The sequence below is a fragment of the Lepidochelys kempii genome, chromosome 9, assembly GCF_965140265.1.
Source record: "Lepidochelys kempii isolate rLepKem1 chromosome 9, rLepKem1.hap2, whole genome shotgun sequence".
NCBI classification, from domain to species: domain Eukaryota; kingdom Metazoa; phylum Chordata; order Testudines; family Cheloniidae; genus Lepidochelys; species Lepidochelys kempii.
The window spans coordinates 27,181,483-27,203,363 of NC_133264.1; the positions used below are offsets into that span (position 1 = coordinate 27,181,483).

General features: G+C 38.6%; 1 protein-coding gene across 12 annotated transcripts in view; it reads right to left on the reverse strand.

Moving 5' to 3' along the window:
* Positions 1-2,233: 2,233 nt before the first annotated feature.
* MED12L (mediator complex subunit 12L) overlaps positions 2,234-21,881 on the reverse strand; it is a 321,153-nt gene continuing 301,505 nt past the window's right edge. For 7 of the 12 annotated variants that reach the window (XM_073359681.1, XM_073359678.1, XM_073359674.1 and 4 more), the window contains 4 exons: positions 18,636-18,807; positions 17,375-17,446; positions 10,213-10,294; positions 2,234-3,339 (listed from right to left, as the gene is read on the reverse strand). In XM_073359681.1, coding sequence (XP_073215782.1) covers positions 3,287-3,339; positions 10,213-10,294; positions 17,375-17,446; positions 18,636-18,807 — 379 coding nt within the window. In that variant the 3' untranslated portion in view covers positions 2,234-3,286. The remainder of the gene's footprint in view (positions 3,340-10,212; positions 10,295-17,374; positions 17,447-18,635; positions 18,808-21,881) is intronic. The other 5 variants (XM_073359680.1, XM_073359679.1, XM_073359677.1 and 2 more) reach the window with 2 other exon arrangements.

Consider the following 21,881-nt stretch of genomic DNA (forward strand, 5'->3'; position numbering starts at 1 on the left):
GCCTAAACTCACAAATTTGGGACATATGCATGGAGCAGAAGCCCCTCAGTGTTACTCCTTGAGGTCCTTTCCACACCAGCAATATGGCAGGCTGGTTTTGCTGCGACTGGTTCCCATGCCCATAACCTGAGCTCTGTGATCCCTTCCAACAGGGATCATAGATTGCAGAGTAGAAATTAATGCCTCTTTAGCAGTAACCACAGAAAATCTGTTAGATACAGGAAATGGTGTAGAGCAGTTCCTACCATGTAATACCATCCTAGTACCTTACATCAGCAAAATGTCATACAATATTTAAAACTATCATTGAAAAAATAGGTATAGCTCAATTACACATTAAAAAGGCCCTATAATAGAAACCCCTGTACACTAACAAAGCAACACCCCCCCCCAACCCATCAGTTGAATTAATCCATAGGTCATGCAGGCTCTTGATACTCAGAACATGTTCAGGATGTTTCCAAGATCTGAGTGCAGATTCTACCCCATTTGACTAAATTTTAGTCAGCTGGTGAAAAACTTTAAAAAGAGGCCACAGTCTAAAGCATGACTGACTGTTTTGTGGTGGATCAATCACTTCTTGAGATCAGCCACATATATAATAGCTGCTTGTTCCTTCCTTAGTACTGATAGAGAGGTAGAGGAAAATTGGCTGGATTAAATAGGTCTGTTTGCTTAATCTCAGGAATGTCTTTAGTCCCCAGTGAAGAGCATTAAAGGATAGTGGCCCAGAGGATTAACAAAAATTTCACTCCCATTATAAACCATTCAAGGGACAGTGAAGGGAAGTAATCCCAGTGCACAGGAAACCAAAACACATTTTCATCGAAAAAGCAGCAAAAATTAGAACTATCCAAAGACCTGCCACTAATATGGTATTAATAAGTCTTCCTAATTGTGGTCACACACGACATTACTCTGATTTGCTGAGAGGTTAAAAGTAACTAGGAACGATGAGTTGGTGGCAAAGTTATTTACATGAGCTTCCTAGCCAGCTCCAAAACCTTAGGATCAAAAAGTTGCAAGCTTGTTCATTTGTTTTTAAAAGAGTTTTTGTTTCAACCTGATCTTTTTTGCTGAATAACTTTGACTCAAGCAGAGTCAGGACCCAAGAACTTCTGGGGCTTTGCAAGGCACAGGCAGCCTTTTGTTGACTAGGTCCCCGGGGACCACTGAACATTGATTATATGGTAATCTAGGTTATTTTTGTTTAACACAGTTTTAAATCTTTGCTCCGAAAGAAAAATTAAAGTTAAAATTGTATTTTGCTTCTGACGCTTTCAATGCCATTAATTTGTAAACAAACAAATTCTACTAAGTAAACATGTACCTCCCAGTTTTGCCCTCAGCTAAAACCACGAAGCCCCACTGTAGTCAATGGTGTTGTGTGGATGTGGCTGAGGACAGAAACTGGTCTTAAGTCTGCTTTTCTGTGGTTGATACTATTCTAGTAATATGCAGTCACTTGAAAGGACAGGGATATCGACTTTCATCAGGCTTTTTTTGAAATACCTAATGTAAAAAAAAGAAGAAAATAAATGTACAGGTACATGTTAACTTTTCAAAACAGACAACCTATTCATTTAGTGGAATGAGTGGCCTCTCTCTTTTGATACAAGCTGAGATGGTCAAGTGAAGAATTTTTGAGCTAAATAATTTTGACAGTGTACAAAGCAGTTCACAAGAATTTTATTTCAGTAAAGATGCTGACCGATCCTACTGGTTGTTTTCATGGGTAAGACTCTGCAGTGTGGAAATCAGAATTAGATACAAATTACTGATATTATGATTTTCCACACTAAACTGTTTATGAAAATTTAATTATCTGGGCTGTCATACAGTTCTACAATGCTTGCTGAGTGTTGACTCTCTTCTATTCAATGTAAGTCTGACTATGACACTACACAGTACACTTATATTATGGCAAATTAAAAGATGAGTTAATACAGAACATGAGAACAAAATTCCCATATATTTTGAAATGCCCTGCAGGTTTCACATTCAAAATTTGTACATCTAATTCTAAAAAAATATCATATGGAGTAACTCTTAAATTACATGTACCCATAGTAAATTTACTGATTTTTTTACTCTAATATGAGCAAATATACCACATACTTGAACAAAGTTAAAATAGTTATATCTCTTTATAATAAATGTAATGTATAACTTGTGCTTTTGCACCAAATTTATAAATGCAGTATGCATTACACAACCAAGACTATCACCCAACATTAAGAATTAAATTAAAAAAATTAAGTACTTACCATACAAAATAAATAATAAATACATCTATTAGAGGAAGAACTCATTTAGGTCAAGTTCAATATATGCGAGGCCCAGCTAGAGCACTGTGGCAACAGCAAAAGGGATTTGCGGGGCTTTTCGACCCTGGCACAAGCTTCCACAGGGCAAAAGCTGGAAAGAGACTTTTGTTGAACCTAGCACGAGACCCAGAGATCCAATTCCCATTGAAGTCAATGGAAATATTGCCATCAGATTTCAACAGGACTTGGTTCAGGCCCTAAATGATTTAGAGCAAAATCTGTTGTGGCTATTCAGGCTTTTGTTACCACATTTTGTACCCTCACTTCCAATGAAATTTGCATTAAAAAGAAAAATGTGAAGCACAGCTACTTCTAGTAGGTTTATTAATGTTACATTGTAGCTTTTTAGATGAATCTTAGGAAGTTCTAATACAAGCAAGAAACCCACTTCAGCACCTTCTTTCCACAATGAAAGCAAGAGAAAATTGGGTACTTTTAAACAAAGAACTTTATAAAGTGCTTATGAAAATTACAAACAGTCAAAATTAATATGATTTAAATCAATGCTTATTTTACTATTGAAGAACTAAGGAGAACACTTTAATGAACAAATCAATCTTTATGCCAAAATTGGAAGTGCCTTTCAAATCAGTAGTTTGGTCCAGTGCAGTTCTTAAAAAAAGAAAAAATGTTTCCCACAAATAAATAAATCCAACATTCTTTAACCCTTTTAAAGTAACAGTACCCTAAAAAGCACCAAATTCTTTGCAACAACTGTGTTCTTTAAATAGGCCCACAAATCATACATTTAATTCCAGTTAAATGCAAAAAACCCCCCCAAAAAACAAAAAACTTTCACTTAGTTACATATTCACATCAATTGCAGCACAAAAAATACGTATTGAAAAAATTAAAGAGAAAAAAATTAAAAATTTGCTTTCTAGCAATAACTAGTGCATTGAATTTTGATTTTTCTTCAGTGCAAACATAACACTACATCTTGATTCCACCTTCCAGATTCAGAAGTGTGAAGAATGCCCATATTGGTTAACCCCTTGTTGTGGCTGGTTACCTAAATAACAAAAATAAAGCAAAGTGTTTACGTGTGTTGTGTGTGCTGTACAAAATTATACATGAATAAATACCTATATTTCAAATCACCATAATAAGCAATAAACAAGGGTCAGAGCAATCCATTCAGAAAATGAGGACTTTTCAAGGCTGAACAGTTGCAAATTAAGGGTTGGATTTTGCACACCCACCACACACAAAATTCCAGGATGGGCCCTTAAGATGACCTTTCAAACAATAATTACGTGCAAGCAAATGAGATGACTAAAACAATAAAAGTTAAAAGCAACGGTTTTGTAACACTTGTTTTCCTGGATAACCCACATTTCTTTGATGGTCTCATCAGTTTCTGCAGCATTTAACCTTTCATTAAAAAAAGGGAGGACTCTGCACCTGTATTTCCCTGATCCACATGTGGATCACACTTCCCCTCTCTGAAAGGGTGGCTCAGTGCTTCCAAGAAAGTATCCTATCCTTTTCCAACACCCTGCAAGTCGCCAGGATGAGTGTGAATACACTTAAGCCCCTTCCCATCATATGGAGATTTGAGAGAAAAGATAATATAGTCCCAGACCCTGTTAACTTTGTGCTGTGCCTTCTTCATGGTGGGGATGTGCCTGCCTTTAAGCAGGCAAGGGTTGTCCTACAGCAGTTTGGCTTCAGTGGAGTCATGGACAATGGGGACACAACTAGTGGCTTTTGGACCATCAGGGAATCGGCAGAATTTGTGGGTGAACAAACCTTGGTACCACTCAACCCCATACGGGAGAAAAATCTTTGCAAGAAAAATCTCTTGGAAGCCTTATCCCCTTTTGTAATCCTTTAGTCCCTTTCTGCATGAAGAAAAATTCCTAGTTCTTATCATCCGAAGGAAAATTTCCAAATGTAAACCAGTACAAAAGGGTTTCCTGAGTCTGTAGACAGACTGAAACACTATAGACTCAAGAGGTATGAACTGCTTTCAGTTATTAATTACTATTGCTGAGGTGTTTCCTCTAAAACTTAATGTTGACAAGTGTCACATTAGACTCGCTCGTCACTGAGGCCCCAGGATTGCAAATACTCATAGATGTGCTTAATTTTACTACTGTGAGTAGCCATATTGATTTCAATACGACTCCTCATGATAATAAAGTATGTAAGTATTTCCAGGATTGGGGCCTATTTGATAGATTCTAAGGCCAGAAGGGATCATTGTGATCATTTAGTCTGACCTGTATCACATAGGCCATAGAACTTCCCCAAAATAATTCTAGAGCATATCTTTTAGAAAAACATCCAATCTTGATTTAAAAATTGTCAGTGATTGAGAATCTACCATAACTGTTGGTAAATTATTCTCACTGTTAAAAAATTATGCCTTATTTCCAGTCTGAATTTGTCTAGCTTCAACTTCCAGCCATTTTATCATATTATACCTTTCTCTGCTAGACTGAAGAACCCATTATTACATATTTGTTCCGCATATAGGTACTTGTAATCTGTAATCAAATTACCCCATAACCTTCTCTTTGTCAAGATGAATAAATTGAGCGAGTTGAGTCTCTCTCAGGCATGTTTTCCAATCCTTCAATCATTCTTGGGCTCTCCTTTGAACCCTCTTTAATTTATCAACATCCTTCTTGAACTGGGAGCACCAGAACTGGACACAGTATTCTAGCAGCGGTCATACCAGTCCTAAATACAGAGGTCAAAAAACCACTCTCCTCCTACTCAAGATTCCCCTGTTCATGCATTCCAGAATCACATTCATTCTTTTGGCCACAATGTTGCACTGGGAGCCCATATTTGGATGATTATCACCCATGACCCCCAAACCTTTTTCAGAGTCACTGCTTCCCAGGATAAAGTTCCCCATCCTATTAGTATGGTCTACACTCTTTGTTCCCAGATATATACATTTAGCCACATTAAAATGCATATTGTTTGCTTGCATCCAGTTTACTACATGGTCTGGATTGCTCTGAATCAGTGACCTATTCTCCTCTTCATTATTTATGACTCCCCCAATTTTTGTGTCACCTGCATACTTCATCAGTGATAATTTTATATTTTCTTCCAGTTCACTGATAAAGATGTTAAATTGCGTAGAACCAAAAATCAATCCCTGTGGGACCCCACTGGAAAGAGACCTGCTTGATGAATTGTAAATGAATAGTAAACTGTTCAGGAAGGACAGGCAGGGCAGAAAAGGTGGGGGAGTAGCACTGTATGTAAGGGAGCAGTATGACTGCTCAGAGCTCCGGTACGAAACTGCAGAAAAACCTGAGTGTCTCTGGATTAAGTTTAGAAGTGTGAGCAACAAAAGTGATGTAGTGGTGGGAGTCTGCTATAGACCACTGGACCAGGGGGATGAGGTGGATGAGGCTTTCTTCCAGCAGCTCACAGAAGCTACTAGATCGCACGCCCTGGTTCTCATGGGTGACTTTAATTTTCCTGATATCTGCTGGGAGAGCAATACAGCAGTGCATAGACAATCCAGGAAGTTTTTGGAAAGCGTAGGGGACAATTTCCTGGTGCGAGTGCTAGAGGAGCCAACTGGGGGGGAGCTTTTCTTGACCTGCTGCTCACAAACCGGGAAGAATTAGTGGGGGAAGCAAAAGTGGATGGGAATCTGGGAGGCAGTGACCATGAGTTGGTTGAGTTCAGGATCCTGACACAGGGAAGAAAGGTAAGCAGCAGGATACGGACCCTGGACTTCAGGAAAGCAGACTTCGACTCCCTCAGGGAACAGATGGGTAGGATCCCCTGGGGGACTAACATGAAGGGGAAAGGAGGCCAGGAGAGCTGGCTGTATTTCAAGGAATCCCTATTGAGGTTACAGGGACAAACCATCCCGATGTGTCGAAAGAATAGTAAATATGGCAGGCAACCAGCTTGGCTTAACGGTGAAATCCTAGTGGATCTTAAACATAAAAAAGAAGCTTACAAGAAGTGGAAGGTTGGACATATGACCAGGGAAGAGTATAAAAATATTGCTCGGGCATGTAGGAATGAAATCAGGAGGGCCAAATCGCACCTGGAGCTGCAGCTAGCGAGAGATGTCAAGAGTAACAAGAAGGGTTTCTTCAGGTATGTTGGCAACAAGAAGAAAGCCAAGGAAAGTGTGGGCCCCTTAATGAATGAGGGAGGCAACCTAGTGACAGAGGATGTGGAAAAAGCTAATGTACTCAATGCTTTTTTTGCCTCTGTCTTCACGAACAAGGTCAGCTCCCAGACTGCTGCGCTGCGCATCACAACATGGGAAATAGATGGCCAGCCCTCTGTGGAGACAGAGATAGTTAGGGACTATTTAGAAAAGCTGGACGTGCACAAGTCCATGGGGTTGGACGAGTTGCATCCGAGAGTGCTTAAGGAATTGGCGGCTGTGATTGCAGAGCCATTGGCCATTATCTTTGAAAACTCGTGGCGAATAGAATAAATTCTATGGACCAACTATAAATTAACAGATTATGAGGTTCCAATACCTAATTGGCTATTACTAATAGACAATATTTATTCTTCTCTCTTCTTTTTTTTCCTGCAAGTAGTTTAGAGAAAAAATTTCCAGCACTCTACAGGTGGGAGCTTCTCCCAACCATAGCAGTTCCACAGCATTGATATCTTGAATATGAAGCAATCCTGGAATTGTAGTATTCTGCATAACATAAATAAGTCCATTCAAAGCAATATTACTTAATCATGCATACTGAATCTAGCAGGATGTTGATACTTGCAATTTGTTAGAAAAAATAATAGAATTGTCAAAATGCTTTTCTTAACTAGTAATGAAAAACAGTTCTCCTCTGGGACCCAAGTGAAAGTCCATTCTGCAGTCCTGACTTTAGGGGTGTTGTGATAATTGGGCTGATAAGTTTACTCTAACTGAAAAACGTGAGTACATGTTCATAAGCTGTCACAATAACCTATAACAACAAATGTTAATGGGAAAAGGTATAAAAGGAGACAAAGACTGATATACAAACTAAAGGGTCTTACTGATATAACTCGGTATGGGTTGAGATCATGTATAGTAAACAAATTAAGTGTGGAATCAGAAATCTTTGAACCAAAAATCGGTGTGTCAGAAAATAGACCTACTTGGTGAACAAAATAAAAATGGGATGGACTATTGTGGCCACCATTCCCTTTGTGGGTCCTTAAAGAAAGAGACTTTGGGAGAAAAACTGGCTACGGGAACAAGCTTCACCATCCTGACTGCCACCCCCACACCCTCTCCTGGGACCCCACACCTTCACTGTCCTGATCCTGGGAGAAGTCATGACCAGACCAGGGCAAAGAGAGGGACCCAAATGACATGCCACTCTACCAGTTCCAGTCGAATCCCATAACACCACCTGGGATAAAATGGGATCAGATGTTAAACATAATAGCAGCAGCTCCAGCCCATCGCAACTAACTTCTTCTCTTTTCCCCAAAAGGACAGCTATTACTAACTTTATCATCATCTAAAAGACCATCAAACAAGGGGGTTTTCCCTTCTAAAAATTCTTTCCAGCTAAAGGGAAAGGGAACAAGGGATGTTGTTAAAGCAAAGGCCTAATTTAATACTTCACATTTCAAATGCTTTAACTGTTTTTTTCCTTCTTTCCTTTATGTTTAATAAAAGATTAGAAGGATTTTTAATAGTGGGTGTCATATGCTAAGCAGGGTGAGGTCTCTGTATACCAAACCCTGGATCTTGGTTAACACTGTTTAATGTTAGACAGTGACTGAGTTACAGTTAACACCTTAGGTCCATACATTCCATTTAAATTAATACAACAGGAGAATACATTTATCTGCCGCACTGGCTACTCCATTAACAAATAGGTTGACACCTAGCTTACTACAGTCAGATCAAAACTTCTATGAAAAGCCTGCCAATGAATAAAGATTTGTTTATGTTTTGAAAACCTTTTAAAGATGAAAATAGTGACATTGTATTTTAAATTTTTAATCAATCCATCAAGTTAGTATTCTGACCAAAAAACCACAAGCTTACTTTGAAAAATGTAGGGCCTGATCTGGTCTGAGCAACCTCTGCTCTGGCTGGAATTCCACAGGAGACATGAGTGCTCAGAATCTATCCAGATCAGGTCTTTGAATAGTAATTTATTTGCATATCTTTTTCCAACTAGAGACTCTATCCTCAGTTCTCATAGGGACTGGTCCTGCTGAAATAATGCTTCTGTTTAAAAAAATAGATGAATAAAGATCCGTAGGCATTGAATATGGGTAATTCACTGGCACTATACAACACTGGAAATTTGAATGCTCCAATTCCTGGTAATCATAGCAGGCCGCATACTCACTATTTTATGTCTTACATTTACAACCTGTCCTGGAGAATTAAGCTTTTTTTAAAAAATGATTGCAATAAATTGTAATATTTTTATCTAGCAACACAAGAATCGCCATACTGGATCAGACCAGGGGCATACAGTCTGATATCTTGTCTCTGACACTACTGAAGAGGAAGGTGCAAGACATCCCTAATGGAATAACCTGCCCATGAGGGATGTTTTTTCTAACCCCCATCACTCTCTCATTGGTTTACACCCTGAACCATAAGGGGGCATTACATTCCATATTCATTTTTTAATCCTATGTAATGTAAATGGGGATGTTTTCACTAGAAACTAGTTGTTTTCATACAACTCTCATACCCTTTCAGAACACTGCTCACCTCAATAATGTTATGTGTCAATAAATTCCAGAGGCAGAGAATGTGCTGTGTAAAGTGGTAGTTCCTTTTATTGGTTTTTAATTTGTTGCCTTTCAATTTCACTGGCTGTAACCTTGTTCTTGGAGAACAAGAACCCAATTTATCTTCTAAATACTATGATATGTTACATAACTTTCTTATTCATCTCCACTCTAAACTAAAGTCTTAACCTTTTCAGTCTCTTGAAAGGAAGTCTCTACACTAATGGTGGTTGAAATTTTAATTTTCAAACGAAAATGAATGTTTTTTGTTTTGTTCAAAAAGCAGTTTTTTCAGTGAAAAAACTCAAACCTTTTTTTCTAAAACATTTTTTTGAGAAATCTCAATTCAGTTAGAAGATTTTCATTTTTTATTTCCCACCTCACTTTTTTTTTTTGCCATTTTTTCCAGAGAGGGGGGAAAAGAGGGATGTGGAATTCAAAATGTTAGTTTTTTTTTTTCTTTTCCGCTTTTCTCAAACCTTTTCCAGTGGGAAAAAAGGGTAAAAAAAAATGTGCTGGGGGGAATAAAAAACCCAAATTCAAAATATTTTTTCTCTAAATGTGCTGAACTTTCCAGAAAGAAAAAAAACGGAAAAAGGAAAAGGAAACAGAGTGGAAATTTTCCCACTATTTCAAATCAAACAAAAACAATAAAAATATTTGTTTTCATTTTTTTTTAAATGTACCATTAAGAAATTTTTCCAAAAAATGAAAAATTTAGTAAAAAACTGGCCTTGATGTGCACATACATACAATTGTTTTGAATAATAAAATAAATTTGTCAATACAGTGTTTGAAACGTGAGCAAGAAATAGCTGGAGAAAAACAAGGAAAAAATTCAGTGCCATGATGTTCCTGATTTATCCCCACAATTGAAAATAGGACATGAAAGGAGAAAATAACATTGACTGAACTCAGGATGACAAACATCCAGGCCCCAATCCTGAAAATGACTTGGTGCTTCTGTTCAGACCTATGGGAACCAATGGATGCACTGGTACTGAGTCACATCCAGAATCTGATCTTCAGTGTTTGCCGTTACATCATTTTCAGAACTGTCCTTTTACTAGAGACCAGAACTGAAGGTGTCAATAGGATGATGTACTTACATTTTCATGTTTCTTGTTTTAAATATGCAAAGGAAACTGCAGAAAAATAGATGCCTCTTATAGATAGGCATACTTACTAGAGAGCTGTTTTTGGAGTTGTCTGACTAAAGCAGCTGTCTGCTGTTGCTGCTGTGTCTGCTGCAAACCTTGTCTTGGAAACTGCAACAGGAAGATGAAAAATGCTCATACAATTCAGAATGACACATCAATGTCTTATCAAAGGAGTATGGTCTATGCCTCTCTCAAAACACACAAAGGGAAAGCGAAGGTTTATATTATATCTATATATTAAAAAACAACTAGCATGCTGAATTTAACATATAACAGTATATATAGATATTAATGAACTGGGGAAACAGGAAATCCTTCCTGGACTATCTGGCTCACCAATCCCTGGCTTGAGTAGTAAGCAGTTAGTAATAAACAGCAGGACTAAATATGTATAATACCGTGAAAAGACCTCCCAAACAGCTATCACACTGGCGCTCAAGGGAACTGCACCTCTTGTGTTGTTATTGAAGACAATGGAGGAGGAGGAGAGGGAGGAGGAGAATTGGCCAGGTCCTCTTCCAGACTCTCTTCCCTTCCTCCTCCATCATCTCTCTTTAATTTCCAGTTTGTCTCCAAATCTCTGGTGTCTCACTGCTGTCACTAGTATGTTTACATTGCAGCTGGGAGCTTACTCCCCAGCACGGGTAGACAGACACTCTAGTTTGCTTGAGCTAGTGCACTCAAAATAACAGTGTAGCCAAGGGCAGCTTCCTGAATACAAATCCACCAGAAACCTTGGAACATACTCAAGCAGCTAGCCCAAGCTGCCACTCCTGCTACCCCCAGCTACACTGCCTTTTTTTTTTTTTAAACATGCTAGCTTAAGCAGAGCTAGCACTTGTCTGTCTGCCCAAGCTGGGAAGCATACACCCAGCTGCAGTGTAGATGCTAGGAAGCACTGCAAACCCAATAATAGAGATTTTGGGCATGTACAGAAAATAGCAGATGAGGAGATAGAAGATTCTATGTAACAAAACAAAATGCGCCAGTGAAGTTCTGGAGCTTGTGCTGACCCTGCTGTCACCGAGACTATTGTTCCTTGGAGAGAGAGAGAGAGAGAATTTTGGAGCATTTATACATATATGTCTTTCACATTCTGGAAGTCAAAACTGCTCAGATTCTCCTATCACATCCTAGGGAGAAGCAGATGTTTCTTTTCAGTTTCCCTAAGCGTTAACTGTAAAAAGAAAAGAAAACCTTCTCACTTCCTGAAAATCCCATATGCAATTGGCAACAAAAGCAAAAGCAACTAGAAAGAGACATTTCTGGAGATCGATGATATCAGAACATGACAAAATTGTTGGTAATAAATAGTGAATACAGATGGAACAAAGTGTTAACGTTTATACAATAAATTATGAGCTTTCCTCAGTCTCTGGAATCTTCTAAATTTCCTATTGGGTTATAAGATATCACACATGCATCCAGGCAGACACAAGACATAGATTCAGTCTTCTGCAAACAGATCATCCATCTTTCCTACCTTTGCAGCGGATAGCATTCATCCAGGAAAGTACTTTAAAGTGATTTGATCATCTGCCCTGTCCAAAGCTGATAGGTGCAAATTCTTTCAAGTAAATGGAATTACACCAATAGAAAACTGGTGGGAAATAAATCTTAAGGGCTAAATTCTGCTCTCAGTTACTCTGGGGTTAGACCAATGTTCTTTCATTGACTTCAGTGACGTTACTCTGTATCTATACTGGCACAAGATCAGAATTTGGCCCTAAATTAGCCTCTCCATCAACATGCATTGCTTCCCAGCCCTTCTACACAGGAGTCTGGGTTTCAGATTAACACACACAGCAGGACTAGCCCCACTTTATTTTCCAAGCTTCTGGCTGCAGTTCTAAAGAAAACTGTTCTCTGTTAAGAGCTTTTATCTGTAGGTAGCTGATCATATATATATATATATCTTAAAATCAAGCTGCTGAATTAGAACAACAACTGTGGTCCCAACTCCAGATGTTCCTTATGCAACTCATAGCAACTTGAGAAGGTAAATTATAGAATGGGAGAAAGTGAGTAAATACGGATCATGGTGTGGTTTTGTCACCACTGACATTTGACTTCAAAAGGTTATTATTCTGAATAGTTTCAATTGGTAAAACCTGAGTTTTATTCTTACATGGTAGAATAAGAGGTTACAATGGTTTATGCATTTTAATGAGTTACCATTACACTGATGTTTGCATTATGCCAAACCTCTCTTTAAAAGTGATACTTTCCTTTCAGTTTTCCAAAGACTAAGGACCCATTCCTGTAACCCCTTAATCACATAAGGAGATCTTGGAAATGGCTGTATTATTGGGCCCTAAATGAACAAAACAAGCCATGAATATTCACTGTATATTTGGAAAGAGTTTTTCTATCTTAATTCTGTAGTTATGGCATTATCTCAAAGCTTCATTATAAATGGCTATGTCTCAGACATAAGAGCAAGGAAAAAGCTAGGAAAACTGGCAGAAAAAAGAATAATTTATAAATCACATTAAAATTCAGTTATCACTGGGTATAATATACAGTATAACAGGCTCAGGCTCTGTAAAGTCCCTGGATTAAACTCTGCTCTCAATTATACTGCTGTAAATCCAGAGAATGTCCACTGAATTATACCAGTGTGACTGAGACCAGAATTTGGGTAATTGCTCTTTAACGGCTCAATCCTACAAAGCGCTGAGCACTTTGTCACTGATCTTACACAGCACTTAAGCACATCTGTTAAGTGCTATGCATGTGCTTACCTTTAAGCATGTCCTTAAGTGCAGTGTAGGAGCAGGGAAAGAATCATCATCTTATTGTAGGATTAAGACCTAAAAGTCATTGAGGAGACAGAACAGCAAGGGCCAAAATAAACCTTAAAATTTACACTTATTTCAGGAGATAAAAATATCTTCATGCAGGTTGAGGTGTTTTAAAACAAAAAGGTAACTGCCCAAATTCTAGTAACAAAACATGTCACAGGATTTTTCACTGTATTTGCAAGTATCCTTGATATTTAATTTAGCACATCAGCCATCACTGTTAGCCTTCAAAAGTTACTATAATGAAAGTACATTAAGCAGATCATCAGTAGGATTTCCCAATATTGAAGTAATTTCCCAGGAGGATGGTGATTTTTCTCAAATGCAAAGAAGTGACATATGGTAAAGATGTACTGTATCAGCTCTGATATAGCCCCACCAGCCAATACAGGATTGTTTCTTTACATTAAATTAGATTGACATAGTCTAGAAAGTTTTAGATGCCCAAAGCAATGAGGCTTCAAAAGCTTTCTATAGTCTAATCAGATAAGGTGGGTGAGAATATCTTTTACGGAACCAACTTCTGTCTTTCAAGCTACACAGCTCTTTCATCAACAGAAGTTGATCCAGTAAAATATATTACCTCACCCCCGTGTGTCTCTAATATCCTGGGATCCACACAGCTATACCACCACAGCAATTCCATAGTCTAATATATTTTACTTTCAGAAAGTCTTTGCTCAAGCAGCACACAGACAATACAGACACAGACAATACAGCTTAAACAGATCATTAGGTGACAGTCCAATCTTCACTTGGGTTTTGTCTACACTGCCAATTGAACAACAAAACTTTTGTTGTTCACAAGTGCTTTAAAAACTCCCCCCTCTTCCCCTCCAAGACAAAAGTTTTGCCTTGGCAAGTGGCAGTGTAAAAGGCTCGTTGCCGGCAGGAACCCTCTCCTGTCAACAACGCGAACCCCGCTTGTAGGGGGGGGGAAGAATTTTGTCGGCAAAAGTGCTGATAAACAGCATTTACACTACCTTACTTTTAGCGACACAGCTGCAAAAAATTTTAAAAGGGTCCTTTCAGTGATTAGACTGAGCCTCTGGGAACCAGTATGGTCCTTCTGAATAAGCTAGGAAGTTTCTCTTCACTTCAGGTCTGGGTTTGATTCAGAAGCCTCCTGGGCTCACAGGAGACAAAAGAGGCTTTCTCCTCCTTTTCAGAAGCACCTTTCAGCCACTCTGAAAAACTCTCAGGGCACAAAAGATCATTTTAATTGTTTAAAAATCTATTTTATGTAGAGCATTGTGTTGTGCTTATTGCAGGTAAAAGACAGCTGGGAGGTGTATTTCAGGGTCAAGAAAATACAAAGAAGATCCAGTGCTTTGAAGGCCGTGGCAGGCGATACTAGGCTGTCCTCAGCCATGGTTCCAAACCAGTGTTAACTCTGACTTATTTCAGGCATCTTGAAATTGGGGCAAGGAGCAATTTCCACCCTTGCCTTCTCTCAGCTCCAACCCCAGCTCTCTCCCTGAGATTTGCTAGTATGTTAATTCCTCCTTGATAGGCTAGTCCTGCTGTGTTGCACCACCTGAAGTGATTCTGCCTCTAAGGGTATGTCTACACAGCTGATTTTGGCTGTGTAGTGAGGGCTCCAGTGCTGGGAGAAAGCTCTCCCGGAGCTGTAATAAACCACCTTCGCAAGAGGAAGAGCTCCCAGCACCGGGAGCGCAGCTACCAGCACTGTAGCACTATCTACACTGCCATTTTACAGCACTGAAACTTGCATTGTTTGGGGGGGGGTGTTTTTTCACACCCCTGAGCGAAGAAAGTTTCAGGGCTGTAAGTGGCAGTGTAGACAAGACCTTAGATGATTAATACTTTCTCTGCCAAACTCAAAGGCCCTGGTCACAGCTTGTTTAGCTATATGGTACATGTCACAATCACTATTACTTTATGAGCTCAAAGACATGGGTCACATCAAAGATCATATTGTAAATCTAATGAAAAGTACTTTTTGCATGTTATGGTACAATCTTCAGCTCATAACTACGGTTTCAGGAGAAGCTGACGCAGACATACACAATCCACAAGTTACACCTATGATAATAAACCAGCTACCTAAGAAAAGGGCTAGACATCCAACTTAACATCCAGCTTAAACACAATGCAATTCGGGTAACTTGGTTCCCCAGAATACAAACACTCTAGTTCAAAAACTCAGGGTGCACAATTTAGCACTAAGGGCTGATATTTTCTTTAAACTTGCTCATTTAAGTTGGGAACCTGTTTCTAATCTGGCTCTTTTTGTAGGAATCACATTTTTGTGTGGCTTACTCTTTAAATTGAGTTCCTTTAGTTAGCTACTTTTAAAGACATATAACCAAGGATAGAAAGTTCTCAAAATTCCAGTGTAAATACACAAACGTAGTACATGGTAAAACAACATGTTCGCAGAAAATTACTCGATGGTTTGGGAGGAGACCAGGTCATTCAAATGTTTTTACCAAGATACTTTCATACTTTAGATGTAATGAAAGGTTCCAATGTTATAGACTAACAAAGAAATATTCTGAAAGTTACTATGATTATATGGTACTCTCCATGCAACTGCAGTACATGACCAATCAGTAAAATGCATCTCTACAGAGTTACTATATGCTCAAGTCCTAACCAAAAAACAGAAGTGCTAGAACACACTTCCGGCACTATGCCATTACTCTGTTCTGGATCCCCACAAAAACACCAGAACAGCATTCCAGAGTGTTCGGCCACAGATCCTTTTTTATACACATTGAAATGTCAGATAACAGGCAGCTACATCTTAGTTTCAAAAATACAAGAGAGTGACTATATTTTAACCATTTGGCACACATTATCAGTATATCAAGACAACTACTTCAGGATTTAAACCCGTTTATCTGTATTAGAATCATATTTAGGCATTAAGCTACAAACTGCAGTTTTTGATTAAATATGATAGTGGAATTTTCACTGTTTAAAATTAGACACCAGAAGAGCCCATAAAAATCAAGTAAATATAATACAAATATATTTAAATTGTCAAAGGAAAATATAAAGCGCCTTAGAATTCCAATTGGATTCTATTGTTCATATGAGAGTGCACACAGTTTCATAACTGGCCTCAATCATATTATCCTGCTTTCACATAAAAGTTTTAAAACAAAAATCTGTATAAAAATGTAAGGCTAAAACCATTAGCAATGCTGCAAAAAATTTCCTGTAAAGTTGAGTTCTGCATAGCAAGTGAAGATAGTTCTTTATTACTCAATAACATGAGGAAATTTATAAAATACATAGTATATACCGAATATATGGTCAACATATGCTGCTGCAGTAAAAGTTAAGTTCAAATATCTCATTCCTTCTAGGCTAATACATTATCGGTTTACACCCTAGAATGGAGAGATTCCCAGGTTTCCAATATTACACCAGCCCTTGCTGTTATACCAGAGCTTGAAAGAGTGGCATTTTAATGTCTAGCATCCAAATAAGAATTTGAGAGGTTTTTAAAATGTATTGGTTATATTGCTCTCTCTGCCTCCAAGTCTGCATAATAGGATTCATGGCCTTTCAGCAACCTGGTTTTACAGGGGGAACAAAATAAAAGTAAGACAGAGGGAGTTCCAATCACATTTTTAAAAAATTCTCAAACAGTTCCAGAAACAGAGTTTCTGTTAAGTGCGTGGCATATATAGAATCTAAGATAGTTTGGTGCAATATATAGGATTTATCAGCATGGGTAAGGTATAATCACTGCATGTAAGCAATATGGTCATCCCAAACCCAGGCTGATCATCATCATCACACACACTCAGATAATATATTCAGAGCCTATGAACTCATGAATTTAAAATAATTAAATGAATTTAGTGCTCATGAAAGTTTCCAGACTGACAGAAGTAGGCATCTGTTAATTAGCTATTCAACAGTTTTGACGTGAGTAAGAGCAGTTCCAACTTTCCCAGTATAACTGAACACTGACATCTAGGGGTAACTGGGTAGTTCATGGTACACCAGTCCCAGAACTAGTGTTTCTAAAAGACAAACTAAAATGCTGAGTTTTAGGTAGCCCAGGTGGGGCAAAGGATTAATACACAAGCCTTTTGCTTTATGACACGTGTTCAAATCTGGGCTTTACATTAAAAAAAAGAAAAGATAGTCATTGGGTAACCTGTCTTAGCCATATCATCAGACCCATCCCACCATTTGGCAAGACTGTCAGAGAGGACCCTGGATGAAACTACAGGGTTGTGCTCATCAGCACTGACATGCAAAGGCAGAGCCGTCTGAGTAAGCTTATACAGCCCTTACTGGCACTGTTCCTAGATTGCTTTACTTCCAGGAGTAACAACATCTACCCCATAAGCACCCTTATGTGCACACAAAAACGTCTGGTTTTAATACGTCTGCTTACCAAAGGCTGCTGTGGTTGCACTGCTTGGAGACCAAGTGCCTGGTGCTGACCCTGTTGTTGCTGCTGCTGCAACTGAAAGAACATTGCCATGGTAACAACAATAATATGTATACATGTATAATATTATATAAATGATTAATAGCAATAGCAGCAGCAGCCGCCGCCTTTTGATTTGAGAAGGCATAGCAGCCTCTTGCTGTTCCAGGGATACAGATCATGGAATTTGCCTTTTCATTACTTATCTTTCTAAGCTATGATTCTAGTGTTGGTTGAGGAAGGCATGTTCCTCACTATAATATTTAGGAGCTGGACCCTGCTGTTCTCTCCAGTTGCACAGTGTTGGCCATATCATGGATGATGAACAACAAATATTTACAATACAGTGTTCATAATATCTATTGTCGAAACATCACTGCAGAAACAGATGTAAAAGACTGTTTGGTATATTCAGCTGTTAACTATATGCTCACATAAGTTTCTTGATAATATTTTTAAAAATGAGCTATTGGCATTAGAGTTAAAGCATGAAAATAATTATACCGTCACCAAAAACACAAAGTATTTTTAATGTGTGTTGCTTTTACCTCTATATCAACCCCAGGGTGGAGTTTTGTTTTTTAACTGCCAAACTGAGATTTAACTACCAAATTGGAGTACATCATCAAATCAGAATAATCAAAAATATTATAGACATGGGCTGTTTCCACCCAACTTTAATTCTGGCATATACATATTCTTATTGCCAATTAATACTGTAAAAACCTAAAACTATAAATTGCGATCGTCACAGCTCAATAGCCTGAGGCACAGAGGAGGTTACTGGAGAGGAACTAAGGCTCATCACGAATCTTTTGACAAATTATTTTTTTGCTGAAAAATGCTGATTCACTGGGAAGGTTTCTCAGGTCCAGGATGATATTTTTGTTCAAAACGAGAGAGAGAGAGAGAGAGAGAGAGAGAGATTGAGACTGACCGCAGAATAGCCAATAGCCCAGCGGTTAGGGCCCTAACCACCAGGCTATTGACTATTCTGGGATGGGTCTCTCCCAATCTCTCCTGTTGGAGCTCTTCCATTTTGTATAAATAATTAAATATTCACTGGACTAGAGGGAGGGAGAGCAAGAGAGACTGACTGACTGACTCCACAGCATGGCAGCTAAGGTACTCACCTGTGACACGGGAGATCCAGGTTAAAGCCACTACCTGATTCAGCGAATAAGGCCCCACATATGCTTTTCATTAACACAACCATGTGTCCCACCTGAAGGAGTCGCTGTTGTCGAATTTGCTGTTGTCTCTGTCTCATCTGTTCCTGAGGCAGCTGTACTGAATTAAGGTTTGGGTGAGGAGCTGTGGTTGGTACAGTATCAAGTCCCCCTCCGACCAAGGAACTCTGTTGCAAAGGTTGGTGAGTCAGTCTGAATGAGAAGAATCTATTTCAGGGTAAGTATTTAATTTACAGACAAAGATCAAGTAAGTGTGAGTGTTCAACTCCCTGGATTAAAATTTGTTCTTTGTATATTTGAAACACAAATTTTACAGGACGATTGTATTTTCAAGCAAGAATATTTAGGAAAAAAGTATTTAATGGAAACATCTACAGTGCTATTATCTAATAATTGAACTGGATAGTAATATGTGGTTGAAATCAATATCTGTACATTAATTAAATTAAAGAGAAGAAATCCAGCTACTGTTCGAATGAGCAGCCAGCTTCTACACTGCATGTAACATTTATTGTAGAACTAGGAAGCAGGCATTCTGCACCAGCCTTACGATTTAGTTCTAGACAAAAACCATGTTAAGATGAACTTGAGGCTAAGAATATCAGTATTTTCTAATAAAAACATTGCAAGGATGATGTAATTATCTCCAAAACAAGCATTATAAACCCAGGACATTCAGAGTTAAGCTTCAACTTCAAAGAAATCCAAACCTGTTAAAGCATGGAAATGCACAGTGAGCAAACCAAAACAACCTTATCTCTGCCCTCTAGCAACACTATGCATTAAATGTACAATTTGATTAATACACATTCATGTCTGTAGTCCTAGATTAAACTGATTTTTGAACACACTAAATATTTTTTAATTTCCTCCCATTATAATACAATGCTGTTCTTAAATTGGAAGTGATTTAGGCACATTTTGACATTTGGGCTCAAAAGGGGCGTTTTAGTCTGGGGATTGGTTTAGAACTGAATTCACACAGAGAAAGAAGAACATCATGTGTCATAGGCAGCAGGGCATAGGTCGTTATTCCCTAACTGATAAATCAGTGTTACTCCAGAATATGTGGGATAGAATTCAGTGTGGGATACATTCTCATGGTGTGAATGACCTGGATTTCGACATGATGATTAATGATTATTTATTTGTAAGCTGATTAAATAAAACTGTGGTCAGTGTATTCCACTAGTGGTGTAATTTAGTAATGAAAATCAGGTGAGGTAAAGACATGCCAAAGTTACAGTAAAAATTGTAAATACACCCAAATTAGAGGATATCTCATTGGTTGGACACTGAAGGAGACAATTCATTTCCCTAACAGGATAGTTAGTTTTGAAACATGGCCAAGGCTCGGACATTTTTATAACAAACCCAAGATGATTAATGCTTTGTTGTTAGCAGCCCACTATGCAGTCATCAGAAGATGGAAATTATCTCTTCACCAACAGAGAAGAAAGGAGAAACAGAAGAAAAACTTGGACACAAGCTTGATGCTGTTGCTAAGATGAAAAAATGGATATTTGACCTTAAGGATAAAAATCAGTTACTCTACAATGTGTGGGCCAGGATTATAATTTTTAACAATGCTGAGGACATTTAAAGTGAACTGTGAAGCAGAACAGACTGCAAGCACTTCAGGGCAATGACTGTTCTACCTCTATTTGTACCTGATCCTGATCAGGGCCTCTTGGAACTATTCCAATCAGGCTAGGATTTTCAAAGGAGCCAAAGGGAACTGAACATCCAAGTCCCAATGAATTTTAATGGAATCTGGGTGCCTAATTCTCCTAGGCTGTTTTGAAAATCCCAGCAGAAATAGATTTAGAAAATGCCTTTTATTGCTCCATTGGTGTGCATAAAAATGGCCTTAACCTTTTTATTTTTTAAGTTGGGGGAAGCAGCGGTTACATTTTTTCCTGCATATTTTTTTTCATGATTTGAAATATATCAAGTCCTCACCCTGCTGAAGAGATCTCCAGAGTGTCTGGGTGATGGGCATGAGGCTGAAACCTGAAATGCAGCCAGCCTCCCCACCACTGGGGACAGAAGGGGTACTGATTCTGAGATCATGTCATGATAAAAATGAAGTTTTAAGGTAAAATTAAAATTACAATACTTTAATACCTATATATTTATTTCTATGATCTATTTAAAATAGTGTCTTTAGCCGGGACTGATAGCTACTTAGTTTTTCTAAGCAACCAATTCACCTACTAAAAAATTGAAAAGTTCATGAATACAAAAGTTTATGTAAACAAGCAACAACTCTTAAGGCTTTTCTATTTTATCCTGTGGACCTATGCAGCTCCCACTGAGGTTATTATTAATTATTATTATTATTTTTATAGGAGCAGCTTTGGGCTAGGTCTCACACTTTCAGGATAACTGCCCCTGTACTCCCTTCACCTCCATGTTCTCCAACCCTGCCCAACCCCACCCCCAGAGTGCCCAGTCAGGTCTCAGGCCTCCAGCCATGATCTGTCTTTGGGAAGGGACCCATGTCCCACTCCCTTCTGACCAGGGTTTAAGGTTGTATAGCTCCCTGCCATACAGTGTGATATCCCCAGCATGCCAGTCTGCCAGCATCCCAGCATGCCACTATGGCCAGTGCCCGTGCTTTGCTTTCTTGACTCGGAGAATGACCAGCATATGCAGCAGTTATATGCTACTACACAGCTCCTTCCCAGCAGAATATATTTATTTATTTATTCTTAGGGCAAAGCATCACAGAGAAAACACATAAAAAACCAATAAAACCAAAGGCTTACTAAGCATACCTGAATTCACCCATCTTCCACATGGGGAGCATGGTAAGCCAGAACCCCTTCCTATCCTTCAAAAATCCTGTCTGTTTGCTCGCTCAGAAAAAAGGTCCTCAGTCTGTTTAAACTCACCCTTTAAATACCCCACTTTTTCTCTTTATTGCTTACTTGGTGACAAACCCAGCTTGAATCAGCATATGCAAATCTCAGGAGCTAGTGCTTCTCCAAAGTTGTTTACGGTCCCGGGGTAGTCTCCCCCTACTGTTTTTAGTTACTAGAGGAGCTGTGGTAATCCATCCCAAGGAGCAGGACACAAACCTACATACAGCTTTAATAAATTTAATATAGTGGTTCTCAAAGACATAGGATTGCAATATCTGTAAAAGCACATAATGAAACAGTCCCTGCACCAAAGTCTTTACAGTCTAAAAATACAAACCAAAGTGTGCAAAAGGAAATAGAGGAAAGGAAGGGGAAACAATTTGCCCAAGGCCACACAACAGGTTAGTGGTAGAA